The sequence below is a fragment of the Gadus morhua genome, chromosome 8 (assembly GCF_902167405.1).
Source record: "Gadus morhua chromosome 8, gadMor3.0, whole genome shotgun sequence".
Classification (NCBI taxonomy): Eukaryota; Metazoa; Chordata; class Actinopteri; order Gadiformes; family Gadidae; genus Gadus; species Gadus morhua.
Window position 1 is genome coordinate 16,983,052 of NC_044055.1, and position 14,820 is coordinate 16,997,871.

The 14,820-nt window shown below is 44.7% G+C and overlaps 1 protein-coding gene across 1 annotated transcript in view; it reads right to left on the reverse strand.

Moving 5' to 3' along the window:
* Positions 1-619: 619 nt before the first annotated feature.
* Positions 620-14,820, reverse strand: part of pth1r (parathyroid hormone 1 receptor) — a 36,505-nt gene continuing 22,304 nt past the window's right edge. The window contains exons 3-13 of the mRNA XM_030364450.1: positions 10,889-10,999; positions 10,562-10,686; positions 7,684-7,778; positions 4,901-5,087; positions 3,683-3,836; positions 3,134-3,194; positions 2,438-2,504; positions 2,148-2,242; positions 1,623-1,764; positions 1,132-1,173; positions 620-1,022 (exon numbers count right to left, since the gene is read on the reverse strand). Coding sequence (XP_030220310.1) covers positions 654-1,022; positions 1,132-1,173; positions 1,623-1,764; positions 2,148-2,242; positions 2,438-2,504; positions 3,134-3,194; positions 3,683-3,836; positions 4,901-5,087; positions 7,684-7,778; positions 10,562-10,686; positions 10,889-10,999 — 1,448 coding nt within the window. The 3' untranslated portion in view covers positions 620-653. The remainder of the gene's footprint in view (positions 1,023-1,131; positions 1,174-1,622; positions 1,765-2,147; positions 2,243-2,437; positions 2,505-3,133; positions 3,195-3,682; positions 3,837-4,900; positions 5,088-7,683; positions 7,779-10,561; positions 10,687-10,888; positions 11,000-14,820) is intronic.

Sequence of the window (14,820 nt, forward strand, 5' to 3'; positions counted from 1 at the left end):
AAATGGGATTTAAAAGCCTTTCTGCCAAGTAATTGTTGACTCACGTCTACTTGGTCGGCCAAAGTGAGGGGAATTAAATCCTTGTGTCAACAAAAAAGGATGAAAAAAAACAAAAACAAACTGTGAAGTCTGAACGGTGAAGCATCGGAAAAGGTAATAAGCGATCGGCGTCGCTTTTGCAGAGTCTTCACACGTTCGCCGTGGCAGGTGCGAGGAAGGTTTCCATGCCAATACAGACAGTGGGCTGTTGCTGTCCCCAGAATACAGTGATACCCACGTTTGTCTGGGGCTTGGTTAGTCATCCGTAATGTCCTGGCTCTCTTTCACAGGACGCCATGACAAATAACGACAAATATGGAAAGCAAATGGAGTTGGCAGTGACCAGGTGGCAGTCCTCCTCTCCCCAAACCCCCGAGAACACAAGACCGGCCAATGTTTGTTCAGGTTGGATCGGCTTTTTTGTGAAGGTCTTTTTCTCACCAACCGGTGACTGGAAACTCAACCGGAGGAGGAGGAGGAGGATGAGGAGGAGGAGGAGCAGGAGGAGCAGGAGGAGGAGGAGGAGGAGGAGGAGCAGGAGGAGGAGGAGGAGCAGGAGGAGGAGGAGGAGGAGGAGGGGGAGCAGGAGGAGGAGGAGGAGCCGGTGCAGGTGGTCACATGACCGTCTCCCTCTCCTCCTCCACCAGGGGAGCGGGCTTCTCCTCCTCCTCCTCACAGGGCCGCGCCTCGCTGCCGGCCTCCTCCTCCGGGACGTGGAGCTCCTGGCCCGAGGAGGGCAGGGAGTTCTCCGACACCGAGCCGTTCTTCACGTAGCCCGGCAGGGTCCGGTGGCCGTTGACGGGCCCGGGGCCCAGCCTGGTGGTGAGGTGCAGAGCCAGGGGCCCCCGGGCCGTGACGTTGGTGACACTGGTGTGCGACACCATGGGCCCGTAGCTGTACGTGTTGCTGCCGCTGCGGGCCTTCCTCTTGAAGTCCAGCGCCAGGGTGCGGCGGTTCCAGGCCTTCTTGATCTCGGCCTGCACCTACGAGGAGACACTCTGAGTCAGGACAAGGGGGCTTTGATGAAAGAGGCTGAGAGGAATCAGGTGAATAGAGACTTTAGAAAGTCATGAAAAGAGAGGAATTCCTTACCTCCCCGTTGCAGAAGCAATAGATGATTGCAACAAAGAATCCCTGAAAAAGGATAAAAAAGGAGACTACATTTTAGACCTTTGCACAGCAACACGTCAAATACGGGCCCTTCCGTTTTATAATACGACTGTAATTTTAGTTTGAGTTGCTATTGCTATAAAGCAGGATCCACACCGGGGCTGTCCCGTCTTTTAACTGAAAGTTAATCGCTATTGTGTGCTGATGGACGGAATATACATTTTCTAAAGATACATTGTCTTTGGTACCAGTGGTATCCCTAGTGAAACACGGGCTGATCTAAAGTGTGCGGGTGCCCGCGGTTAACTACGGTCACCCCTGGTTACCAGTCAAATAAAATAGGTTCACGGTTTGCGGGCAAGCTTTTTGCAAGTCAGTCTAAATAGGCTGTGAATCACTGAACAAACACGACAGCCACAAGATGGGGACAACCAACAGCAACCACAGCCCATGAGTCAAGCTAGCTGCCTTGCCTGGAAGGAGTTGAACAGCAGCTCATAGTGCATCTGGATCTGCCAAGGAATCCCAGAGACGTCAGTGTACGGCATGGCCATGAACACAATGTAGTGCACACCGAACAACGGCATCAGAACCAAGGTGGACTTTAACAATTTCCTGGAAAAAGCAAAGAAAAAAAACAAACAAGCAAACACTTTAATTTCACTATCTTCCCACTTCCCACCCAGTTATACATTACCCTGCCAATGTGGTTAAACCATCGTCCCCAGAAACAATCCATGCCAAAATCCATAAAGTTACATTCCGACATAATTGTTAAAATAATAACCACAACTTCTTGAGTTGTGTCCATGATTACAGACAATCTGTAATTTATTGCATGAGACCAAAAAGGTCAAATATATTCATATTTTATAATGCTTCCTGGGCTCTAGGTTTGTAACATGAAATTAAATGAATAATTCAACAGTGTGGGTCAGAATTGTGTCCCCGACGCACAGGAAGACTGGGTCGCTATTAACATAGCGGAAGGGACCTACCTGTACTGCTGGCGCGTGTCACATCTCCCTGCATTCGTCTCTCGCAGTTTAGTCGCCAAGACTCTGATTATGTTCAGGAATAAAACAAAATTGACCTGGAAGGGAGAAAGTATCCACATAATTATATACATAAGCACATTATCACCCGTAGATTACACACGGCATCACGTATCACAGGCTTAGAGCAAATTAGTCACATGTGCAGCCGGGGGCTACAGCAAACTCAGCAAGTGAGCGAGAGAGAGAGAGAGAGAGTGAGAGAGAGACTACAACACGAGGTGCATGCTCACCACGATGGCAGTTAGGATAGGAATCTGAAAGATCCCCGTCAGGTTGCCTGCACTTAGATCCCAGCACCTGCAAGAACGAACAACCCTGGTTATGTGTGTGTGTGTGTGTGTGTGTGTGTGTGTGTGTGTGTGTGTGTGTGTGTGTGTGTCTGTGTGTCTGGGTGAGTGGCTGCGAAAATAGAATAAAGAAATCATCATTCTGTGTCATTTGGAATGCATGAGTGTTTCTCGAAATCAGATCTAAAATCTGGCCAGAATAAATATAATAAATAAAGAAGTTGGGTTGAGTTATGCTCCATAACGGATTCGCTTCTACCTTAATAGAGAAAGAATATATCTATTGATGTTAAGCCGTTAGTTTTTCTTTGGTCTTCACTTTTTAAAACCAGAGAGAGACACCGGACACAACACTTTATTCCCTTTAAGGTTCCCATGCGGACAATTGTAATCATTCCCAGTTGTCCAGATGATTAAAAAAAGTAGTTTATGTTTGACAAATCAATCCTTTTATCCGACACCACCTCACCTGGTGTCGGATCACTACAAATCCTCGGCTCATTCCATGTGCCTGCTGCACCTTGTGCGTCGGGGTCAACCCTATTGTTTACTATTGATCCCATTGAGTTCTTTATCTGTCTGACCGTGACACTACCTGCTGTGCATGCTGAGGTCAAAGTGAGGACCAGGATGACTTACTCTGTGTCGGCCAGGGTGGCTCTTACACTCGCCCACACCGTCACAAACATGGCAGGCACCCCTGAGAGAAACACAGCAATCGAAAGGAAAATCAAGAGCCGGTCGGCCATTCAAAACCTATGTGTATGTTGCAATGCACACGACAATGGAGACCTTGGGAAAAGGAAAGAGTGGTCTTAGATCAGGAAACAAGAGAAGGAAATTTGGTATCACAGCATCCACATTGTATGCGCTGTGCTCTGTTGACAAATATGCACAGTGTGTACAATGCAGGGGCTGTAAGGCCCATCACCTCATTGCTCATTGTTTATTCAAAGCAATGTGCCACAGCATTTCTGGGAATTGGGTTTATTCTGATGTATTTCTTGTTATTTTTTTGTAGGTTCTGCGTACAAAAAACACACGAAGATGTACAGTTTACACACTACATATGCTGTAATGCCTAGTGCATAAGAAAAGAGAGATTGACGCAATCCAAAGTAATCAAGTCCTCCATGCAATGCACCGTGGATCACCATGGTGATTGAGCAATTTGACCCAACAACTCACCCCAGCCAATAAGAGTGAATCCCCACAGATACTTCCTGTCTGAGAAGAAGGTCATGAAGATGAGGCTGTGGAGGTACAGGCCCTCCACAAGGATCCAGTAGTAGTTAGTGGCCAGGAAGTAGAGGAACACTGTCACCACCACCTTGCATCCAATCTGTAGCACAGAGCGAGAGATAAACAAACATACACACAGACAGACAGACAGACAGACAATGTTATCTGGGAAAAATCTATCGAGGCTCAGTCTCAACCAGGGGGAAACAGAAAGCGAAGAGGGATCTTTGTTTTTAATCAATCGCGGTATTGACTCACGCCTTCCGAAGCCAGTTAATATGAAGATGTAATTTTGTTATATTTCTCTTGATGCCCTTTATCCCCATGTGCAATATAATAAGCATTAACATGTCAGCCCGCTATCTCTTCTCTCTGAGATAACATCGGGCAGGAAATTAGAATATCAGCTATATTAGGCATTCTAGACTCATTTGTAGCAGTTTGCACTACTATGAGTGTATTTGCAAATAAAGTAGGATTTGTGTTGCTATCTACCCTCTCCTCAGCCATTTTGCTTGCATTTGGCACTAAATCATTGAGCATTAAGAAAATCCTCCACAGGCTGGCGTCACATTCCAGTTGTGTTCCTCACAGCTGTAGTTAGCTGCCTGGAACCACCCCAGAGAACAAGACTAATAAATGTGAATGGACGGATGATGGATCAAGGCAAAACCTCCTCCCCAGGGGCCCTACCAACGGGGCCCTAATCGTCTCATTCATCCAAACAATCTGCAATGACAAAGGGATCAGGAACACATCCAAACACAACCCACTGTATTGCTAAGAGGCTTAGAATGTAACCCTAATTGAGCCTCCACATTCCATACTAATTGCCTCATAGTTGAGCAACAACTGTAATGTTAACATCTGCACTTGGACTGACACAAAGGTCACACGGAAGTCACAGTCAATTAAAGGGCGAGCTCTGAAAAGGTTGATTACGCTGTGACGCTAACGCAGACGGCTAACGACGCCTAGAGTGCTATCAGTGGTGAACCTTACCCCGTGTCCCTCTGTCTGTCCAGCATGAGCTGACATTCCAGGTCATGCCTCTCTCCCTCTCTCTTAAACGCTTATTTGTACTTATTTGTGCACGGTTTCAATGCAAATGGCGATCAAGGTTCTGGTGTTTTATTATTCGCGCCTCTTCTGCACCAAACGTACAAACTGTGTTTTGTCTGCGGGCGGGGCCTCGGTGATGGACTTGAGGTCCTCCACGGTGACCCTCTCCATGTCCTCCATGGCGGAGCCCGAGTACAGCACCACGTCCTTCACGAAGATGCTGATGGCCCTCAGCATGAAGGACACAAACAGGTGCATGTGGATGTAGTTGCGGGTGCAGTGCAGGCGCCTGCAGGGCGGACATGGAGGTGAAGGTTCTTCCGTCATTACAAAATCATGAAATCCAAGTGGGGGAGAAGTACACACAAATAATCAATGATGCATGCTCCTGAAAAACATCTCCACATGAGTAATCCCAAAGCAAAAACAAGTTATATGTAACGGTTTACATTGGTTAGCAGCATCCGAGGCCAGCGGTAGGCATCCTAATGCCGGTGTGTTTGAGTGTGTTTGAATGTGTTTGTGTGCACGCTCACATGCATGCGTGCGATTTCACACACACATGAACAAAGCCGAAACACATTCTTGAGATTAGGAAGCTTGAAAGGCACAAATATTGAATCTCTGGGCTCAAAGTGAGCAGCAAAAGCGAAATGTCTAGCATGTGCTGAAACAGTCAGTCCAAACTCTCCCAGAATATCTCTCCATCTAAACCCAAATATTTTCAAAGCGCCAGGCATCATGCCATTAATACTTATCAGTCCACCGATTGGCAGGTAAGGGAACACAGTAGATCAGTGCCCTTGTGACTGTGGAATTATAAAGTAATATGCACTGAAACAGCCAGTGCTTAAAATGCAGACATGGAATTGCCTGTCACAACATGGTGCTTATACATGTTAAGAACACGCTGCTACAAGTTACGACCCTCACGGGATACTGTAGCGTAATGTACACATAATGTAATGTGTAACCAGGATATACTGTACATTTTTTTCAAACAAGCTCATAAAAAAAACAAACATATATATATATAAATATTTATATATATATATCTATATATATATAAGCCGTCTTCTGACAAACTATCGATCTGGAGAATGGTGGCAAATTGAGGCAGGATAAGCGATTCCCCCGTAGGGACAGACGAAAAACTACAAGCTACCGCTAATGTGAAGTATCCCCCTGGAGACCGTTGTGAGCCCGGCTCTCCAGCAGTGTGACGTGCGGAGGAGGCCAGGCGGGGCTGGAGTGCCCCCCGAACGTCAGCCGCCCCCCCGGGATAACACATTAAACTCATTCTGAACATAGATTTCCCGGTGCCGGTGCTGAACCCGGGTCCATGCGAGGGGCGCTGGAGGCCCAGGACACTCACGCCCCTGACAACACCGCCGAGTGTGGCGGCACACGTCCCGGCCAGCACCGTCCATGATTCTCCAAAACGTTCCAGAAAGGAAAACAAAAAGAGCCGATGATTTTACCGAGGCCCGGGAATTAAAGCTGGGGTGGCTCATTTTTTATTCAAAGCATCTTTTGTCGTATTTGTTGAAATTCTATTTATATCCAGCAATCAAAAATTGGATATCTGTGACTGTCAAAGGCTTATAATAAGTAAGTCTTCCGTCCTTCAGCCAGAACGGAATGATTGGATGGCCCATCTGTCTGTCTAGCAAGCTCATAGCGAGCGAGCTAGTCATCTATATTGAGTTTTTTGGAGGGGGGTCTGAAGGGAGGGCTGGGATTTGTCCTGTTGGATACATTTTTAAATGTAACTTACTCATGCTGGTTTCTCCAAATTGCCTACCCTAACTTTAATAAGCAGGGACCGAAAAATATCTTTCTTTTTAATATGCGAGAGCTGCAGTCTTGTGTCTGGCTTCTGTCATTACAGATAAGTCTTCCATTAGTTCTGTTAAGAGGAAGTAAACAACATTAATAATTATTATGTCTATTTGTATAGCGCTTTTTCAGATGCAGCAAAACCATAAAAACGAAATGGTCATTTAGGTGAATAGGAAAGGAAAGGGAAGGACATGTTAATCCCCATTTTGAAAATTGACATGTGTCCGCAACTGTGGTCTGTAATCTTCATCCCTAGGCAAATGCCAAATTCAACGTTTTTTCCTAAGAACCATATCATATTCTAAGTAAAACCGACAGTTTAGAAGACAATAAAGCGGGCACACGGCAAAATGTCAGGAAAATCGAGCATTCGGTCCTGCCAGCCTGCAGCCAAAATAATCAACGGTAGACATAATAGTATGCTGTTGAAAGTCAGGAGGCCTCCAAGGGTTAAAGTAACGTTTGATACACAATCTGCAGGCTCCATCCTCATTGTCACGCCACACATTAAGCGCTAAACTCCCAGCACAGCAGGGCTCAGTTCTGCAAGACCATTGTTATTCATATCAGATTAATTCACTTTTAAGTCTTCATCATGTTTTTATTGGAAATAAAGCCAGCATCTGGTGGCTTTGTTGTGTGCTAATCTCACATAAAAAAAAAAAAGGTTTGCGATATGTGGCGCCAATCTTTATTGAAAAGTTAATTAACTACTACGGACTCAACACACGCCTTTAGGTGTTGTATAACCCAACCCAGATCCCATTTTAGCTGTGTAGTATCTGTGTAGTATTTTAGTTGGCCGCGGCCAAACTCAATTTCTGTAGATGCTACTCAGCCAACCGTAACGAAACATGACTTCAGTAGTTACAAATGTATGTCATAGGAGAGTATGCTTTAGAACCACTGTAGCATCAACAATAAGTATCAGATATTGGCTTCATTTCAAAGAGGCTGCATGTATTATATATAATCCGGCATTGGAAGTTGTTTTTCAGAACGCACCACTGCCTCTCTACTTATTAAAAAGGTAGTCAACTCACCGGAAATATCCCAGTATTCCCACAGCCACCATGAGGGAGCCCAGAGAGATGGAGTAGCCCACGGTGTAGATGATGTACAAGCGATGGAAGACCTCCTGGGGAACACCACATTACATGTATATTAGAATTTAAAGTACTAATACCTCCATGTATCTTTTCAATATCCGTTATTTCGATAAGGGCAGGCAGTAAATATGACCTTTATATAAATAAATAAAGCTGCCTTTAAAACATAATTCTTTCATGGTGCTGCGTGGGTATCAACAATAAGCCCACTCTGTACATACTTTTTGTATGCTCCCTCATGTGTCAAGGTAATTGCATTCAACTGGTCACACTTGAACAAATAATATTTCCACCAAACACTTGACAGGTTTCAGAACTCAACATACACATGAGTCATGTAGCGACTGACTGTTTTATGTAGTTGAGGTAGCCGTTTAGCTATGAAACTCGTTTTGTTCACGTTTAATAACTACTTTTAACTTTTAAGTAACTTTCTCAAGTAAATAAACGGTAAATAATCGGTTGTCAGCGCATAGCAGTGGCACCGCACAGTGCACAGCGGTGAAACCTGACCAAAACGCGATGATCGCTCTCCCCAATGGCCTTGTATTGGATTGTGCTCCAGCACACAGAGTGTGCCCCCTGGAAATGAAACAGCAATTTGCTTGGGTGGGTGATGGGTCCCATAAGAGCCGCAGGGGGCTAATTGGGGCTTCCAGTGTTCGGAAAGGACACCAGCAGAGGGGGAGAAGGAGGAGGTGGGGGAGGTGGAGGAAGAGGTGGTGGAGGAGTTGAGGGTGGAGGAGATGGTAGAAGAGGAGGTGGAGGAGGCGGTGGAGTTGGAGGAGGAGTTGGTGGAGGTGGAGGAGGAGGTGGTGAAGGTGGTGGAGGTGGAGGAGGAGGTGAAGGTGGTGGAGGGGGAGGAGGAGGTGGTGGTGGTGGAGGCGGACGCAGCAAAGGCGTCCAGAGGCTAGCGGTGGCTGGCGCCAGGCCCCTCGGCGCCCCTCTCCCAGAGCCAGGCGCTGGGCTCCCCCCTGGGCGCGGTAACCAGACCCTGCGCTGCTGTTATCATTTAGCATCAGGACCACCGTTGCCAATCGTAGGGGAGTCTTTAGGTTGTGGTGGCGGTCGTGCGGCGTGCGGTAGGAGTAATTGCACCGTGGCCGGGGGTTTTCAGTTTTGCACATATGCATTCATCGTGGACTTCTGAAAACAATTCTTGAGCGTGCATTAACGTTCACATTCAGGGTACGGCAGAGAATGGAGGGACCCATGATGAGGTTGTGACCACATCCTTTTAAGAACTGTTTTTGGAGGGAGAGGGAGAATGAGCCATACATGTGCGAAAAGCCGTACATTGCCAGCTATACTAAAACACTATTTCGCTTATGGCTCTGCAGCACAAAGAGTGTAAGTGAAAATCGAATTTTAACACGTTGAAAGCAATGTGTTGAAAATGGAAAGGATAAATATATTTCCGCGAAGCCGTTCTTTGTTGTCACAGATCTGCAGCGGCGCCCCAATGAAATCAAATCCTCCTCCGCACTAAACCTTCATTCCATGAAATCTGCAATGAATGCATTCATGTTGTTCCGGTGACATTTCACTGAGAGGCTGATTGCTGTGTTCTTTCGAAAGACCCTCATAACCAATAGCAACCGACTGTCTTTTATTTTTGTAGTTGGTTTTAAACATGGTTATATGGGAAATCCTATGAGGGACAACGGCGGCGAGGTCTGTGTGGATGTGTAGAGTTCTCAGGGCAGCGGTTGACTGCGGGGTCTGAGAGAGTTAGGCCTCTCGAGCACATAGTGTAACGCCACAGAGTGGGGGGACGGTGAAGCTCTGTCTGAGCAGCATTCTATTTCAATGTCCGCTTCCGAGTCAGGGTTAAGCTGCTATGACCCTTATAGTATAACACCAAAGTGTGTGGCGCATTGCATATACAACATCCATCATCATATGACTCATTCACAACGACTGTACTAAAAAAGTATGGTCGTAATCATGGGGACAACACGCTCCCCCTTTCGCTCCTAGAATCCAAAATGTATTATTTTAAGGTTGAACCAAAGACTCATTGAAAGTAAGGCACAGTTTGCAATTACCACTGTGCATTAATGAGGGCATAATGGCAGAAAAGTAATCCCTTTGTCCAGGGGTACATTCAGAGTTTAATGTCAAGCCCTACGTGACACGTGTCACGTAGCTACCCACCCTGGGCTGTGCTGCTACGGTGGTCCATTCAACTGGCAAAGATGACGCTGTGTCAACAATCACGTATTGTCACCTGGCTGGGGCTTCTGCTACACCTGACCTGTGAAAACGTGCGATAGGCCACAAGCCCCTGCTGCCAACACCATGACACCCTGCCCGCACTACGGGAGCTCTGGTGAGTGCTGATGTCTTCACCACAGACCTGTGTTCGCCACTTTCAGCCACCGCAGAGTTGAGTCGGGTGTCTGATGGTTCTTTGCCTTTCCAATACTTATCGAAAGCCCTGACCGGATGTCTGATGATTGATTTTTGTGTGAGTTTCGATGAATATTATATATAAATATATAATATTGTTTGGAAATTGATTGTTATCTCAGGTAATTTCCTTGTTTGAGGACACTCATCTAATGAATTATAATGTATATGAATACATTTGCAGCTAACATTGCATCTGAAGAAAAGAGGCCATTGTTGAACCTACGACACTCAAATAAAACTATAATTGCATTAAATAATTCATGAGATTTTTGATGAATCTGCCACAGCGATTTCTGTGTTGTCCCTGATTGCGTGGAAGATACTAACTGTCAAACTGTGCAGGGTTTAATGGAGCAGAAATACTGCCATACAGAACATGAACAAAACAAATGCAAACCTTCTCATGGTTGTGGTTGTAGTGAGGGAAGAATTTTGCACATTCACTATAATTGGCCCAGGTCTTGTTATTGGTGGCGGCCAGCTCCCATGTCCCATTGTTGTCACAGCGACGGTATGCTAGTCCTGGGAATCGAACAGAACTGTGTCAATTATCACAGCATCATTACATAGACAATAGACATGTTACACAAAAAGGTGCCGATTGTTGAAACGATGACAGGCAACCTTTGCATCAATATATTCTATGTAATCACACACAGGCTGCTCAATAAGAGTGCTTTCTCTTGCAACGGCTCCCGGCGGAGACACGACAGGTCAGCCCTACCTTGGTGGTTGAAGTCATGGATGTACTCTGGACATGCCGTGGAAACAAGCTCTCCTGGAGCCCCCTCAGGCCAGCAAACAATACCATCCCACTCCGGTGAGCAGAAGCCATCTGCAGACACAAGAGCATGGCTGACATTTAAAACCATGTTCTTGGGAGCATGTACTGGAGGAGTGTAGAGCAACGTCTCAATTCAAGCATTACATGACCTCCGGGGGGGGGTTCACTTGAAAAAAAAAAAAGGGTCCTTTCATCCCTGGAAAAAAAGGGAGAAAATTAGCTCTGCAAAGGCAGCCTTGTAATTTGCAACGTAGCTGACATACGCAAAATCATGGGGATGAAATGGAAAGGTCTGCGACTCGGACCGACAGCACTCACTGGGTCGAAGAGCCTACAGCCTACACTTTCACACCGTATAATTAGTGTGGGATAAAATACAATGGATTCCCTAGCATCAGCACTCCCGGGTGTCAAAACAATTTGCCCATTAAGCTCTAAGTGGTCGTTAACGTTTTGTTCACTATGGCTGCAGAGGGCTCAAACCAGCTAACATGTTTTCAGACATGTACGCCTGGACAATGTACTATGGTACATTGGTGGTAAAGGTCAATTGGTTTCAATATGGATTTCATTTGAAGGATTCCCTGTTGAGGTTTGGGGAGCCACTTTGAACAGGAACTGCTGTCACGAAAGACAAACGGAAAACAAAGGCACTACTTGCTCAAATAGACTCTGCATCCTTGTTTCCCCAAAATGATTCCTTTATTTATGGAAACCTGAATTGATGAGATGAAAAATAAACGCAGTCAACATTCACAATCATGACTTTCTTCTGACGTAAAAAGCACTATCACATTAACGTTTAGACTTTATTTTCTTTTCAGACTTTCCTCTCCAAAACTCTGGTGATACATTTGTCACTTTTCAAAATAAAATGTGACAAAATCGTCAAAGCCAGCGCAAACTAATAATTATGGTTAAAGTTGTACACCACAGGGCATTCAAGGATACAAGTAAAGAGCTGGTGCCCTACGTCACCCATTGATCTCCAGAGGGCTATGAACCTCAAGCCTTCTGATAGGACAGGGCTGAGGCCCAGGCACTTCTGGAAGAAGCCATTCTTTGGTTTGGCATTGATTCTCTCTTCTATTGAAAACATGTACCCCTCTTCTGACCACTAATAAGCAGCTAAACCTATGCCCTCTATGCTGTAGATCCATTATTTTCCCTATTCCTGTAATCAAAGTTACAAAGGACCTTCTGGAGCGATGACGAAAGGCCTTTTTTATATGCCTTCAAGATGGCCTGTCACTCTGAGCACATAATTAAAGAGTAGCGGCATGGGGTTGAGTAATTTGTAGAGCGCTCTGGCGGGAGAATAACAGTGTCTACTTCTGAAATCACACTGACCACAGGTCCTGGGAGTCAAAAAAAGGAAAAGCCCTGCAATCTTCTGCCATAGATTTTCATGACCGCGGGACCACCTACCAGCAGGCCTAAATTTAACAATGCATAGGATCTACAGTACGCTGCACAGCTAAGATGGAAATGTTGCTCGTGATTGTTGGGGGACTTGGGCATCACTGATTTTTGTGCCGTAAAAACATTTGCATAGGGTTTTATTTTCCCCTCCGCTTGACTAATTCTGTCCTGCAGATGTCAAGATGTATACAAACAGAGTACTAATCCACAGTGAACAGACTCATAATGATGGCCGGTGTTGTTCTACGGCACGACCGCAAGCCTGAAGGCCGGGCTATTTTCACACTGCGAAGTCTGGGGCCTCGAACCCACATCCCTCCACTGTCCTCTCCAGGGGAAAACCTCAGTGTTTCCCTGAATGAAGACCTTGTCCAGGCCCTGTAACGTAGCCCCGCATGTATTTAAAGCACAAATGAGGAAGAAAAAGCAAATAAGAGCGGGCTTCACTGCGGAGCGGCATTCAGCGTAATTAAACGTTCTGAGCGTTGAATGTGGTGAGCGGACTGACCCCTTTAGAGTATCTGGAATAGCAATAGCAATATCAATCCCATTTATTTCCAAAAGGTAATCCTATACCATACAGTACAAAACAGTTGGCATGTCTAATAATAGTGCAGTGAGCCATCGGTCTACGTGGTTGTGTGAAATCACTATGGGGGCCAGACAAGACAAAAGGAGGACAGATATAGAGTGAAAAAGTCCTCAAAAATGAATGGCCCTTACTATTCTCTGAGATTGACTCAGCACCACAGAATCCCGCTTTCACCACAATAGGCTAAAATTAAACAAATCTCAAATAAAAACCAAGCCATTTTAGGCCCAAACCAACAAAAGTAAAAATATAAAAACTATCCATGTTCTTTTGAAGAGAATCCTGTCTTATTACAGTCTCTTGACATCAAAACTTAAAGCTAGGGTAGGCAATATATCGTAGAAGTACTTCTTGTCATATTTGTTGTAATTCTCATCCTGACTTGCCTTGAATAAGGAAAAATATCCGGTTTCGTGGCCGTCATAGGCATGTAATCATTTAATTACATGCCCAAATGAAATAATTGGATGACCTTCCTGTCCGTCTACCTCCCTGGCTACCTGGCTCCCTATCTGCCCATGCACTGCAAGAGTCTATCATCAAAACATATCAACTCATTATCGGATCTTACCAAGTTTAATATTCTATCCCATTCCATTCCATAGCACAAACAACACAGATACTTACCAAATATATGCCACAAATATTTTACAATTAATATTTTTCAATTAATCAATATTTAACAGTAACGTTTAACACATTTAAAACTAGAAAATGCATTTCCTGTGAAAAATGCAATCAGTGCTGTAGCGTCAAGTGGGGTTGAAAATATAGAGCAACACAGTTTAAGACTTACAGAAAGGTCGAATAGCTGAACCCAAGTGAATATTTAAAGTTCAAAAGTTTATAGTCTGAACGGAGTAAGCATGATAATCTAAACATACAAACTATTTTAGAAAAGTCAAATAGTTGGGAAAGCGTGTTTGGTGTGTGTGTGTGTGTGTGTGTGTGTGTGTGTGTGTGTGTGTGTGTGTGTGTGTGTGTGTGTGTGTGTGTGTGTGTGTGTGTGTGTGTGTGTATTTGGCATCACTTTATTTAATTATGGTTGAGTCAACCATAAATTACCCACCGACGCTGGAATATTTGTTAATGGTGGAAATATTTGTAAAGATACGACTTGATAACAACACAGGTAAGATATCATTTGTGGTTGTTAGAACACTTAGAAAAGTGTGGTGGGTTATTGACGTCATTCTTTCACATCTAGTTCGTCGCGTTTATGTAAAAGAATGATAAGGCTTTTACTTAATTATGCTTTCAGAAAATTCGTTTGTAGAGATGATAGGGAAAATTATACATTCTGACAAAAGCAGACAACAAGCCATTTATGAAGAACCGAGTCTCAAACTATAGACTCGTTCTCAAAAGCTATAATTCTGATTCTATAAGTTGGACATGGTCATGCTCAGTAGAAGCAGAAAAACGTTAAAGATATTATAAAGGACGAGACGCCAATGGGCGTGAGGCTCCGATTGGACCCATTGTGAAATAAGCAGGAGTCGCCTCGCCACACATAAACGCCCCATGCTCGATAAGTGAATGTCCAATCGATTAATCATATAATGTCAGTGAAAAAAGAACTACCGTCACAGTTTAAGCTTAACATTGTGTTTCTGGGTTAAATATTCAAGGTTCAAAGACGTCCAAAATGTTTAGCTGTGGTTATAGCCAGCCTGGTCTAGAGCTGGGTGACGTCATCACTCTCTAAGAAGGGTTCAATGGAAGTCAATGAGACCAAATGAAAATACTAAAACAGTTGGATAATAGTTTGGATAATTATCAATAATGTGATGATTTGTTAAATGTTTGAACCAGGTTTAGTGATTGGAAATTGACTTGAGTTGCAAAGTCTGAATTG